At 46.6% G+C, this 14,588-nt stretch overlaps 1 protein-coding gene and 1 long non-coding RNA gene across 9 annotated transcripts in view; one reads left to right on the top strand and one right to left on the bottom strand.

The window, feature by feature from the left end:
* Nucleotides 1-14,588, top strand: part of TTLL11 (tubulin tyrosine ligase like 11) — a 227,450-nt gene that overhangs the window by 174,000 nt on the left and 38,862 nt on the right. For all 8 annotated transcript variants that reach the window (XM_023628807.2, XM_070251061.1, XM_070251062.1 and 5 more), the window contains one exon: nucleotides 6,970-7,221. In XM_023628807.2, the coding sequence (XP_023484575.2) occupies nucleotides 6,970-7,221 (252 nt within the window). The remainder of the gene's footprint in view (nucleotides 1-6,969; nucleotides 7,222-14,588) is intronic.
* LOC138920748 (uncharacterized) lies at nucleotides 2,776-6,972 on the bottom strand. The gene is made up of 2 exons (XR_011432489.1): nucleotides 3,529-6,972; nucleotides 2,776-3,275 (listed from the first exon to the last, which is right to left on the bottom strand). It is a non-coding gene; the product is annotated as an uncharacterized lncRNA (long non-coding RNA).

The raw sequence follows: 14,588 nt of genomic DNA, 5'->3' as shown, positions 1-14,588 counted from the left end.
TTCCAGCTTCAAAATCGCGTGAGCTCTGGGTCTGTGGGAACTGGGGCGTAGAGCGAGAGCTCATGTGTGTCCTTGTGTTAGTCCGTTGCCTGGCCAGGTGGGAAGATGCTCCTGCAGCGGCTCGGCCTGGCGCTCTGGGAATCCATCCCGAGCAGGATTCCCAGAGACCTCATCTGCTGCTGTTGCCATCGGGGCCTTCAGTAATTCAGACATGCGGCAACCAGTGTGTCCGTGATTCGTGTGAGCCCATAACTGTCAAAAAAGAGGTCGATTTGTTTGGCAATCAAAACAGAACGGTCCCGTCCAGATAAGCACTGGTCGCTCCCAGATGGTCCCACTGAGGTCAGTTACCCCCAGCAGATTCGTCTGGATGCTGTGTAGACAGGCTGTGTTTTCAGTCCTTAGCACTGCAGCCGTTCTGTGCTAGGCTTAGGCTAGGTGTCCTCCCAGCCACTCTCCCTCGCCAGCCTCGCGCCATCCCACAAGTAAGAGACTGCTCTCCGTTGTAAGGGAGGAGAAAATGAGTTCCGAGAAGCTGCGTAACTCCACCGAGTTGTGACATGATGGAGTGGACAGTGCCTGGGCTCTGAACTCAAACAGATTTGGGTTCAAATCCTCGCTCTCAGCCATTCAAGAGACAAACGGCCTTTGGAAAGTAGGTTAACCTCTCTGAAGCCAATTCTTCTCATCAGTAAAATGGGGCCACTTATCATACCTAATTCATAAGATCACTGCCAGGGTCAAATGGGGTATTACAGGTAATCCGCCTGATTCTCAGGTGCTCAGTGCCTGAGAACTGCCCGTGCATGTAAGCAGCGTAATGCAGTGGTTAGACAGAAGGACTCTGGCACCTTCCTGCGGGTTTCTATCCTGGATCCACAACCTGTTAGTATGTATCTTTGTGCCTTGGTTTCCTCATCTGTAAAATGGGAATAATAGTAATACCTACTTTGTAGGATTTTATCAAGATTAAATTTTTTTGTATTGTGGTTCCTGGTAAACAGTAAGTGCTACCAGTATCGTCCCCGTTGTGTTTTGTTGCTGTTGATGCTATGCCACACTATGGAAGAAAGCGATCAAGGGAGGTGGAAGTGGCCAGGTGAGTGTTAAGTGGACGGCTGAGTGAAGGGGAGGAGGTGAGAATAGACCCCGCATGGGACGGGGTCTTATAGGGACCAGAACATCAGCCAGAGACCCATCATTAAGTCCTTTTCCTCATCAGTTTGGAAGCACATGCCTCAGTCGTTTTGTAGTCTTATCGCCTTCTCTTCAAATAGCATAGCATCGCCATCAAGCAAATGGGGCCTCTGTGATGGGAGAGATTCATCAAGTGACAGAGCTGGGCTACATGGTAGTTATGTTTATTTTTAGTGACTTCATCCTCCAACTCTTTAAATTAGCTGTTGGGCTAATTGAAGGGACTTCTTTGCGCATGGTTAGCAGTTTCTTCAGGAATGCCAATGTGCATTTGAAATTCCCAAGTGACTGGGGGACATGTATTGTCCGAACAGCAGGAAAAGGAGCCTGCTCACCTCCCTTTGCCAGTGCAGCACCTCTACCCACCAGGCTCTCCTGCCAAGCTATGAATTGCCTGGGAGCAAGACCCAGGGCGTTCTCTCCGTTTCTGCCCCCCATTGTCAAGCAGTTGCCAAGTTCATCTTTCACCTAGACCAGTGATTCTTAGACTTTTGCTTACATCAGAATCCCCCTCAGGGTTTGCTGAAACAGATCAACTGGACTGCTCACAGAGCTTCTGGGTCCATAGGTCTGGGGGGAGGCCAAGAATCTGCATTTCTAACAAGTTCTCGGGTGACGCTGATGCTGTCGGTCCAGGGACCGTGCTTTCAGACTCATCGGCCGAGAGTACTCCAATAGCTTGCCAGCACCGTCTGCTCCCTCGCCTCAATTCAGGACACACACTGTGGGCAGACTGTTTCGTCTTCACTGCACTTCTGATTCTGCCGCTCCTTTACCCCGAATCCGCCACCTTCTTCTCATCTCCTACACTACCAAATCTGACACCCTTGTTGGACAAGATCCCGTAAGACCTAGACCCATGCTGGCTTTCTGGTCATACTCCCACCTGTTCCTTCTCATATGTACTGCCAAGACCCAGCAAACCGACAGCCCTCCACGCGCTCTGGGTCTCACCTCACCACTTCCACCTCACTCAGTCGTTGTTTATAGATGGGTCTTGTCTTCCTCCACTTGGTCCCGTGCCTCTGGGTGGCAGGGACTGTGTCCACCCCACCTGTGTATCTGAGACCCCTGGGACAGATAAGTGCTTGGGAAATGGCTCAGGAATGAATAAATTATTGAAAGGATGCTTAACTAGAGATGGAAATTATTTCCCTGAGAGAATTCAAGTACTTTCTCTGAAACTAGAATTTGACCTTGCTGTATCTACCTTCCTATTTTGTTAATTTCCAGGCATATAGACAGCTTATACAGAAGAAGAAAAGCCTGTGGTTTGATTTAAATCACATTATCACAAGAACTATATAGTGAACTAAGCATAGAGCGTGTAGTGAGACAGTCCTGAGTATAAATTCTGATTCCACTATCGATTTGCGATGTTGGGCAAGTATTCAAGTTCTCTGGGCCTCAGGTTCCTCGTCTGTGAAACGGGACTAGCTACCTCACAGAACTCTTACGGGAAACAAATGAGACAGTATAGGTAAGTTGCTCGGCGCATTGTTTAACATGCAGTAGGCGTCTGATAAACAGTGGTGATTTTTAACGCTAGGCTTTCCAGGCAAGACAGAGATAGGTGGCTTTTCACAAGAGGTTTAATGAAAAAGAATTCCATTTTATTTTTAAAACAATAATAGATAAAACATTCCAGTATTCTTCCCCCTATTTTAATGAATCAAAGATACACCAAACTCAATTAAAAAAAAATTACCCCAAAGGACTAGTAAACCTGATTTATATTTTCTTTACCAGCCACTTTTATTTCATAAGCCCAACATTTCCATCAAAATACTGTTAAGTAAGAAAAGGATTTTATAGTATTTGTGATAACTTGGATCTCAGTGCGATAATTGGAATTATCTCCAGCAAGGACACTATGTCTCATTGTTTTATTTCCTCTTATATATCAGCTATATCTTTATTGCCTTCTTCCAGTTGAGTAAAACCACTTCCTCCCAAATCTGTGGTTTCGAGTCCATGAAAACGATATCTGTGGCTTTGATGGTCCTTTTCATCTTGAGGTTATTAATTGGGATTCAGGAAGACTGGGAAATGGTAGTCATCCAGTAAGTTCAGCAACCCTTGAAAGAAACATGAAAGACTGTCAGAAAGAAGAGAAAACAGACTCACTCTGTGCAGCTCTGGGGGGGGATGGGATGCAGGCTATGGCCACTTGGGGGGGACATCCCCTGACATGCCCTTGGGGAAAACCTTCCCAGCCTGAGAGGTAGCCTGGGGGGGGTGGGGTCCCCATCACCAAGGCAACCCAAGCTAAGCCCACGGCCCTAGACAATCTGCCGGTGAAGTGGCCCATTAGCTAATGTCCCCATCTACCTGGGATTAAGTCTCCGTCTCCAAAATGACGTCATTGTGAAAATCTTCTGGAACTAGAGAGTAGTGATGGTTACACAACATTGTGACTATATTACATGCAACTGAATTATACTTTAAAATGGTTAAAATGGCGAATTTTATGTTATGTACATTAGACCACAATAAAAAAAAAAGTAGATGACCTCACTGGACAGAATGAGCTCTGTGGCTGCTTCTAGCTGTAACAAGTTATGTTTCTGAGAGGGAGCACGTGGCTTGCGGGACTGAGCCCCAGGCTCTCTTCAGTCAGACAGGCCACGTAGACTGTCAGTATCTAACTGACGGGGAATGGTTGATTGAATTATGGTTCAGGCATAATACAGAATATTACACGTCTAAGAGAAACGACGCTCATGAAAACATATTGATGCTGTGGGAAGATACTTGTGATGTCAAGTGTAAGAAGAAGGATTCAAACTACATGTAATGTGGTCCTAACTTCATAAATATAGATGAGGAATCAAAATGTTAGTGTTGTTTATTACAAATGATTTTGATTCCTTTATACATTTCTCAAAACGTCTACAAAGACCATGAATTACTATTATAATATGAAAAAAACTATTTAAAACCAAATAAATAACTGTCCTACAGTTTTGTAACCCCCAATGTGAATTATGATGTGCTTTAGAATAACGGGGTGGAAAAATGGAGTAATGGTTAAAGGAATCGACTCATAATTCTAGCTCAGCCAGAGCCAAGAGGTGCTCCACCCACTGTGCCTCAGTTTCCACATCTGGAACGGTGCATAATGTAACAGTCTGCTTCACAGAGTGTGTGAAGAGCGAGTGAGATCACGAATGTGGGACAGAGTTTTTGATTGAAGAGCTCTCTAAGCCTTTTTCATTGTCACCGAGTGCATTCAAACTGTACATTTCCAAATCTTCCCTTTAACAAAAACTTAATGAGTGCTTATAAAGTTGGTGATTGCCACTTATCCAGTAATTTAAGAGCTAATTTCCGGTAACAGTACCGCTTTTTTTCTCATCTTTCTTCCTATAACGTTAATGGGAAAACATTTCATTTCTCCTGAAAAGTACCCACCTGACTTTTATTTACAGTCTCAAGTTGAAGGAGATGATGATAAAGCCAGTTTAGCTGAAGGAAAATTGCACCACCCCCCTCCGCCAGGGAACGTGTTCTCCTCCTGAGGAATCAGGTGTCTCCTCTTTGTAGGAGGGAGCGTTTGCTTCCCCGGAACCATCCCCACTATTGCCCTTTAGAAGGGGTTTTTCTTCACGCTGCTCTGGCTCTGCCCTCTGCCTGTCCTTGCTTTGAGACCAGCGTCAAGACCCTCTCAGAAGGAACTGTAAATGGAACTTACAGGACTTTATTCATTCAGGGGGTTTCTCTTCCTAGAGGCTGGCTCCTTAGACCAGTGTGAAGAGAAGGCCATTTTGGCATAGCTGCCAAGCATGTCGTTTCTCTATTGAACCTCTTTCCCATTTAAAAGGGCTTCTGGGGTACAAAGCATGATAACCTTGATGTGTTATTGGGGCTTACCTTGCTGTTAAAAGCAAACTTGCCCAATTCAACAAATTGAATGAAACATTTCCCAAGCGCTTAATACGTGCCAGGTCCTATAGAAATAGAGTTGACTAAGATTGGTCCTTGCCTTCAATGAGCTCACACAATAAATAGTGAGGGAGGTGGCATATAAACAAATGCAGTGCAACGTGACAAGGGGAACAAAGAAGCAAATCTAGGGACAGGAGTGGGACATGGAAGAGAGCCAGAGGCATAGTCAAGGAGCCGGTTTTGAAAGTGGAAGAGAAGTATGCCAGGCAGCCAGGGTGAGAAGAAGTCCTCGTAGGTCGAGGAAAGCAGATATGAAGACCCCACGTGTGGGACTGATGGTGTGCTTGGAAGTGAGTGCACTGGGGACGAGGTCATTTGATAAAGAGAAGAGTAAAGAATGGCCTTGGTATTTAACTCAGTACCATGAGACGTGGTTCTAATTTTCCTGGATCAATCAGCCAATTGGACAGTATTTATTGGCCTTGAATAACGCACTCAAGGTTCTGTCTCAGGAAGGGGCACACAGGTGGGAAAGGGTTACACCTGGCCCCACCATCTGCTATGGGTGGGACAGGAGACAAGGAAACAAGACGAGCTACAAGTGCAGAGAGAGGCACTGACTGTGGAAGGGAGCTGGGTGTCCAGGAGCACCGAGCCTCTAGTTCCAGGCCAGGCCAGTGGGTGACAGGGTGCAGTGGGGGTCAGCAGGGAGGAACGTTCAAGGCCTTGAAGGGAATAGTGTGTCTAGGGAAGTGATAGGAAATGAAGAGGACGGAGAAGAAATCAGGAAGGGCCTTGAGTGCCAGAATGAGGAGTATAGACTTAATCACGTAGGCTCTTGGGAGTCACTAAAGAGCTGTAGCAAGCAGGCAACCCAACCGGATTTGCTTTAAAAGGGGTGCCTCGGGGGCCAGTGTGGAGGATAGATCTATGGATGGGACAGGCTGGAGGCAAGGGGACCTGTTGCCTCAGTCCAGGCGAAAGTGGACATGCCCAGGCAGGGGAGAGTGCCGCTTGTTTCAGGAAATACTAAGGAGGTGAGACTGGCTGAGGAGGCGGAGAGAGAGGAGGAGTTGACATTTATTCCCATGCAACAGGCAGCTGGTGGTGACATTCAAGGAGATGAGGAATGCCGATTTGGGGTGAGGGGACAAGGTCGTTTCAGTCTGAGGCATGCGTGGGCTCTTCTGAGGGTCAAACAGATGATAGTTGGATATGTCTGGAGGGGAGAAGAGCAGCCCAAGCTAGAGGCAGATATTTGAGAGTTACTAGCTGCTAATTTTCTTGAATATCAGAATAACTTCAGAATAAAATATCCAGACTAGGGCATCACAACACTATGATCATTTTTTTTTTGTTCCAAATAAGAAAACAGTTAAGCCAGAAAATGTAATTGTGCCTATTCCTAGCATCGGGTAACTGATACATCTTTGCAAATTGTTCGTTGAACTCTGCCTGTGGCTTCTTGCCAGCCCTCAATGAGATTTTTATATTTCTTAATTATTCAATTACTACCCATAAGTAGGAGTTTGAAATCAAACCCAGACTGCTCCATAATAGAGTATTCTCTTGAAACACGAGTACAGTAAAGGAAGTCGTCCATATCGGGAAACCAGGATGGTGGAACGGAGGAAGCATAAGTTTCCAGTCGTGGCTCTGCCCTGGGTTCAAGTCCGGACTTTGCCACGCAGTAGTGGTGTGAGCTGGCCAGGTCAATTCTCTAAGGTCAGCTTTCTGGTCTGTATGATAAAAACAGTGATAATACCCACCTCCTGAGATCGATGTAAATCTAAGGGAAAGGAGAATATGCAAGGGAAAGTGCCCTGTTTGCTGTGGATCTGGCTCCAGATGTTGGTTCTGGCATTAATTCCTTGTGTGCTTCAGGTCTCAGCAGCTTGAGAAGCCATTAGCCACAAAGGAAGACCCCTCAGACAGTGAGCTGGCCAGCGCGGCGGACGTCAACACCAATGCCGAGGCCCACCTACCCTCCATCTGCCTCAAGCAAGTGTTCCCCAAGTACGCGAAGCAGTTCAACTACCTGCGCCTGGTGGACAGGATGGCGAACCTGTTCATCCGGTTCCTGGGAATCAAGGGGACAATGAAGTTGGGACCAACAGGCTTCCGTACCTTCATAAGGTAGGTCAGTGAGACCAGCCCCTCTGGCCTGGGATTCTGGCAGGGTGGAGTCCAGCCCCACCTCTGGCTGGTCCCATCTCCCTGACCGCTCCTGAGAGAATCTGTGGTACCGGGTCAATGCCCTGTTTGGGGTTAAGCTGACCCAGTGGCTGGCACTAGGCCTGGCACATAGCAGGTTCTGATTTGTTGAATGAATTAATGAATATTATGGAAGTGACAGCATTCACAACCTTACGCTTGTGGTTAGAAAACAATTCTGCACTACCTTGAATGAGGTCCTTAAACCACATATAAATAACTGCCCCTTGGACTCAGAATGACCTCATGCATCTTAAGCTGGGGTAATGTTCTCCCAGTGGGACGTGGCTGTGTGCTGAGCGTTTACAAGGCCACAGCAGAGAAACGAGGCACATCTTTCCAAAGTGTCAATTTCAAGAGACAAAAGTTAAATAATTCAGTCGATAAATAATTCAATACATTTGTTCTAATATAAAAATAACATGGTTATATTATAGAGTATAATACAAAATTTGCATTAATCTTAAAGATAAAACATGAGATAAAGAAATTGTGTTTTCGCTGCAGCCTACAAAATATGCCATTGCCACTCAATCTCCTGAGATCATTTGTTAACTTGCCTTTTCTCTCTGGGGCACTTTAGGGACATAGGGGAGCACTTACTAGCTGTGTGACCTTGGGTAACTTAATGACCGTCTCTGAACCTCAGTTATCCTATAAAATGGCAGTGAAACTACCTACACCCTAGGATTGTGTGCTCTACCCCTCAAAGAAACTATCTGCCAGCATCCAATGTGGCTGATGTTTTTCTCATCATCAGTCTTAATATGTCTACCCTGCACCTCAAAGTCACTCTTCCCATGGTTTTATTCACTAAAGGAAATTACTAGAAGTCTTGAATCAGAAACCATTTTTGTCATATGCTCTTCTCCAAATGAATTTTATAAATCCTAACTCTCGCCCTTGGATATACCTGATAGGACGGTAAACAGAAGCATCAGCAGGGGTTTTTGCCATGTCAGTCACCGTGAAGAGGTATTCTGCACGGTGATTTTGAGAAGGGCTTTGTGTTACTGTCGAGGAAAAAGGAAAGCCCAGGGGAAACAGCACAGACTTTGGGGTCTGGCTTCAGAGCCAAGCATGTTACTTAATAGCTGTGTGGCTTTGGGCAGATCCCTTACCTTCTCTGAGTCTCAGTTTCCTCATCTGTAAAATGGGTCTAATCTCTCCTGCCTGGCAGGGTTTTTATGAGGTTGGGATGTAATATATGATAAAGCACGTGGCCTGGTGCCTAGTTTACCGGAGCTCTTTGTTAAATGAGTCTTGTGGTTATCATTTCCATTAGGCAGTGGGAATTTTCAAGAAAGTCTACAGGCACGTGTTGTTATTTCCCTGAGAAGACTACCTGATACCCTCTGACTCGTTTAGGAATTGCATTTGACTAGTAGGAATAGACACTCATCGATAAGTGGTTTAAATAGACTAGTTTTCTCTCATGTAACAGAAAGTTTGGCAGTTGGGGTTCTGGAACCGATCAGTGACTCCACAATGTGATCAACACCCCTCTTTCTGTCTTTCTGCTCATCCATCCTAACTATGTGCTTCAAGCTTCGGGGTTGCCTGATGGTCACAGGATGGCTGGTCCAAATCCAGCTATCACGGTCCCATTCCAGGCAGGAAGAAGGAAGGGAGGAGGAGCAAAAGGCCTTTGTCGGATGCTTCCTTTTCATTCCTAATGAAATTCTCCTAAAACGTAAGAGAGAGGGAGATTTGAAAACACAACTTACCATAAGAATCACAATCTCGGTGCCTCCGGGGTCATGAACAAGCTGGTGGGCCAGATCCAGAAGGGTGGGAGGGCCGGGCTGGGGCAGCCTGGAGAGCACATGCCCCAGGAAAGGGGAGGGCTGCTGCTGGTCTGCTTTCACCGGAGCCTTTGATTTTTCAAGAGAAGCTAGAAATACTGATTTTTATGTAAAATCTCAATACAGGTATATTGATGTTGGCGATTCAGAAAGTAATTTTTAAACATTGTGTGGGTTCAGTCAAAGCGTGGCTGGCTATAGAGACCAGCAGTGTGAGCCCTCCGGTATGAGAAGCCGAGGGACATATTAAGACCAGTGCTGTGTTCTCACACAACCTGGAAAACAAAGCAGAACCAAGAATGGTTCTAGCAAAGAAGATTCCTGAAACGCTCTCAGACTGGACTGGATGATGTTAAAAATATCGCTACAAATCTATCTCTGTGTGATAGGCTCTATGATTTTCCATCCCTTTGTTCTCTGTAATTAAGGAGATTTGCATGAAGAAACGATTTTTGTGATGTTAGAGACTATTAGGTCCCGCAGCCGTCATTCCCAGTCTGTGGCAGAGCACTGTTGGTGGGAGTGAAGGTGACAGGGAGGAGGGAAAGCCAACGTCTCCAGGTGGGGATAGGGAGCCCCTCTGCCGTCCCTCTGCACCCGCCCAGCAGACGTCCTGAGTAATTAAGCATGCAGGAAGAAATGGAGAAAACGTCGCACAACCATTGATAGATTTTTCCTTTTAAAATATACCAAGAGATCCCAACAGCCACTTAATCGTAAAAGATGATGTTCTCTGCTTTTAGATTTCTCTCAGTATGTTCAGTCTCGCCAGCTAAATTTAACAGCAAGCGTTTTCTCTTACTAACAACTCCTCTCTCTCTCTCCTTTCCACTTCAGTTTAAATTTTGCTTCATTATGAATTAATAATATTTATGCCATATGTTAAATCGAACCAAGTGTCCTTCTCTGGAGCACGACACAAGAGACATATTTGCTGGCTCGATAGATACTCGAGCTCCCACGCAAACGGCAGAAGTGGAACTTAGCTTTTCATTTGTCCTACCCACTCCTTCTCTCCAAGTTCCTTGAAGAGAACTGGAGGGAACAAAATCATACAGATTCCGAGTGAATTTATTTTCAGTGACCATCTCTCATAATGTGCTGCATAGATCAGCAGTTTTAGGAGTGAATTATGCTAATGCCAGTCTGGACATATTCTATTTTTCTTTTCCACCAAGAAATGAGAAATAATGAACTGTCGTTTTCTTGTCTCGACTTAACTCTATCAAACCAGCTCCTCGTGTCATTTCCTCAGGAGGCCCATAATAGCAACACAGATTACCATGAATTAAGCACCTCTTTTCTGTCTTTTCTCTCTCTCTTTTTTTTTCATAATAATTGCGAGGGTGTGGAGACTTCTCTTTCATTAAGAAATAGAAATTATCTGATTCTTCAGTTTGACAGCTTTCTTCGAGGGAAATGCATTTTTGTTGTTTGCCTCCCACTGGATTACTAATTTGGGGGGCATCCTATGTAATTCACTGAGAACACGTTTTCCAAATGTATCCTACGTCCGAATTTGACATCACTGCATTTTCCTTCTCCAAAGCAGAAAATTAAACAGTTTGCCAAAACTGGGTTTCTCTCTAGGAAATGGAGGCAGCCTCTGCACCATGAGCACCTGCTTCATGGAGACCTTTCCGCTGGGAGGTCCCTGCTCGTCCCTTTGTGGTTTCTGATCCGGGTCTCCCTTTAAATTACAGAACAATTTTCTCCTTTTCCTCTTTTTCCTCTTCCCCTCCCTTTTCTCATAAGGAGATATTAATATGCTTCATAATGGGTAGCTGTGGGGGGTTTTGTTCTCCGAGAGGCAACATGGTGTGTTAGAATGTTCTGGAATAGAACTGTAAAGGGCCTTGCCTCCCCCTCTGTCATTAACTCCTCAGTGACTTTGAAAATTCCCCCTCTTCTGTGATGATCTCTTTCTAGCAATATTGCAAGAGTCTACGCCAGGGATATCAATAGCCTTTAAAAATATATACGTTATAAACTGGGGTTGTCTTCCCCCCCCCACCCAGATATCAGATAGTGGGGTTTTTAAAAAAATGAGTATTGATCATTTGTTAGCTTTCTCCCGATAGGAACTTTTCCAGGAAAAATAAGCTTCTTTTCTTTCAAAGAGAAGGATGAACACAAAAGAAATTCTATAAATAGGATTTTATGGTGTGGAAAAAGTTGGTTTCTAAATTTCCCATGAGATGTCAGTGGTTGTTGAGAAAAAATGGGGATGGTAATTTCAAATCTTTCTATACTTGGGCTCCTAATGAACACGAATGATTTGTTATTCTCTCCCATCATATGTGCCCAAATTCCTTTGATTCTGGGAAGAAAAACAAACATTTCTTCAAACTGATTCTACGTCATGGAGGCAGGCTGCGAGCTGTCACTTGCTCCTTCCCCATATGTGCCGGGCACCGGGCTGGTCCTTAAAATAGCTCTGTGTGGTGAATAGCCGTATCCTCATCATACAAATAAGGAAATTTAGATGCAGAGAGCTTCAGTGACTCGCTGAAGTCACACAGCACAGTCAAGATTCAAACTCACATGCATTTGACTCCAAAGCTCATTTTTTCCACGTACATTTCCAGCCTGTCTTTTCTTAGGAATTGTTCTGGCTTCTCATGTTACTGTATTTCTTGGCCTTCTCTTCTACTAAAGAATGTATCCTTCCATTCATTAGTCATTTGAAGGACTGCATCTCAGGGCCTTAGGGGAAACTGTTCTCAGTGATGAAGAGCTGCCAAGCCTTCACGTTTTCACCCTGGACTCTGAGATCGTTTACAGCCCATGAGAGTGGTACCCAAGACCAAGTCAGCTGTGCATCACTCACTGGGCCCAGAATACCACCTACACGCAGTGGACACAAAATAAATTCCGTACTGAGTGGATGCACGCATGAAAAGTTCGTTCCAAAGTCTTGACCCTTGGAGTCATTCCCTTTTGGGGTCAATGGAGAATGTGTGGTGACCATGGGGACACGCCTGGGAGAACCTGTCTCTAAGTGACCCTGGTCGCCTTCCCCCAGCCTGATATCCCAAAGCTTCCCAATGGGCTCTCTTACTGAGCCCCACCTGAGTCTTCATATGTTGAATCCTGGGTTCTTCCTGTGGCCCTGGACTGGGCCACCTCCTCACTTCTCCCCAGAGGTCCCAAGCCCACTGCTCTATCTTCCAGGGGAGGACTGAGTATGAATCCCACCAGATGTCCCTTTCCTTGAGTCTCAGCTTACCCGTCATTGAAACAGGACTAAGAATAGCTCCCTCACAGAGTGGTTGTAAAGATTCAGAGAGCTAATGGGCAGGAAAGGGCCTGGCATGCAGATGGTGCCCAAGAAATGCCTACAGAATCAAAATCCTCTTCAAGCATTTCCTGTCTGCTGCAGCCAGCACAGCCAGGAAGGACAGCCCCCTTCCCCCATCCCGGCAGCACAGGTTGTCATCGACTGGACTTGCAGGCACCGCTAGGGACGATGAGCTACCTTGGAAAAGGGATAAATGGAGAATTCTCTTTGGTAAATTACAGTTCCTGCTAAAGGTTTGACACTTCTATTTTCTATCTGTCAGGGAAAAAAACTACATACCCGTGGTCAGTTTGGTTTCCCTTTTTGCACTCCATTAACCCACAGAGAAAGCCAGGCAGAGCTCTGGTCCTGTGGGGAAACAGGCAGTGAGGAGGACACTCATACAATAATTAGAGAAAACCCGTGGCCGTTCCTAATGAAGCTTTGGGAATGAGCCGTGCAGGTTGTTAGAATACCTTGGGAGTGACTGGAGCATCATTCCCGCAGAACCCAATAGAGATAGCCATCTCGGTGACAGGTGACGTGAAAAGCCCTGTGTCCACTGACATGTTGTTACTGGGGCTCAATAACTGTGCACTGATGTGCTTTGAAGTCTGCCACAGTGACTTGTGATTGAAATACGAGCAGGAGCCCAGGAGGAAGCAGGGTGTGAATTGATGGCCTGAGAAATGCCGGTGAGAAGGAAGGAAGGAAGGAAGAGGGAGGGAGGGAGCACCTAGGGAGCCCCAGCCTGCCCGGGCACCGTGCTGGGCACACTCCCTGCCACCATTGTTAGGGGTGTGCATGGGTACGGAGAGGGGCCTCTGGAATGCCCAAATCCTGCTTGCCAATCAACCCCTGGCCTGGCGGGTTCCTAAGGGAGCTGTTCACACAAGGGATGATGACAAGTGGGAACTCAAAGAACCACTTTATCATTAGCTGAGCCAATGGATGTGGCCATGTTTGGAAATTTGAAAGCAGCATTGAATGTAGTTCAGCAAAATGGACAGCTGGCCCAGAGGTCTAGCCTTCAGGAATCCCAGAGCAAATCCAGCCTGCAGTGGGACTCGCCTCCCAGCACAATCCCGTTCAGGAGGGTGGTGCACCTGGACAGGCCAAGGGCTGTCTCCAATCTGAACAGAGAGCCCGAGCCCTTGTGCCCAGACACTCTGCCTGGCAAGCTCCATTTCTCCAGAATAGACAGGGCCACTCACTGAAAGGTCAGCCTCAGGCGGCCTCTGATGGGGCCAAGATGGTTCTAGCTCTGGAAGAGGGAAAGGGAAGAAGAGAGAGATCAGGAAGGAAAACAACAATTGTTGTGGGTCAACCAGGTGCCAGGCACCACCCTGGGTCCTTGGCGTGTCCTGCCTCACCTCATCTTTACAACAGCCATGTGGGCAAGTTTTGCTAGCTTCATTAGAGGCTAGTAAATAAAGGCACGGAAGGCTTAAGTAAATTGCCCACAGTTACGCAGCTAGAAAAAGCAGCAGAGCCAGAATTTCAATCCCGGTCTGCCTGATGCCCAAATCATGCTCCTTCCAGTGAGCCAGATTCCCCCCCACCCCCACCCCCCGCCACAATTCTAGACCACAAAGGCACAAGTGAGGAGGAGGGAGAGGATTCTGCACACCCCTCTGTGGCTCGGACAGAAATCACCATTGCTGACATCGGAATGAAAACCTGGTTATCTTTGCCTCTCTGCCCCTAAGCCAGGGGAACATCTGAAGCTCAGAGGCCTGCCCCATCCCTCCTCCTGTCACTTCCAGGTGGCTCCCCTAAGGTCAGGAGTGAGCACAGAGGGGCATCCCCAGTGAAGCTGCCTCAGCTCACACGAAGGGGCGTGGGCCAGCCTGTGCTGTTCTGCTCTGTAAATCTTGGGCTTACTGTGGCTGATCAGGGCCTGTAAATCTTCAGGTGACAGGCTAAGCTGGGGGAAGCCCAGAAGCCTTGAGTTCCTCTCCGTAGCTTTGGCGCCAGGGACTCATCTGGTGAGCATTTCCAGGGGGATGCACTTCTGGACAGCCGTGATGCCTCAGCCTGTACAGTGACACAGCGACTGTGATAAAGACCGCCTGTCTTACAGGTGAGGAAACTGAGGCTCAACCAGGGCCGTCCAGCTTCTCAGAGGCAGAGCCAGGTTCAACTCAAGACTTGCCGCCCTAAAGTCCTTGCTCTTTCCAGCCCTTTAGACCCCTAATTAACCA

This window comes from Equus caballus, chromosome 25 (assembly GCF_041296265.1).
Source record: "Equus caballus isolate H_3958 breed thoroughbred chromosome 25, TB-T2T, whole genome shotgun sequence".
Classification (NCBI taxonomy): Eukaryota; Metazoa; Chordata; class Mammalia; order Perissodactyla; family Equidae; genus Equus; species Equus caballus.
The sequence above is the reverse complement of the archived record's forward strand: the minus strand, read 5'-3'. Positions and strand labels throughout refer to the sequence as shown.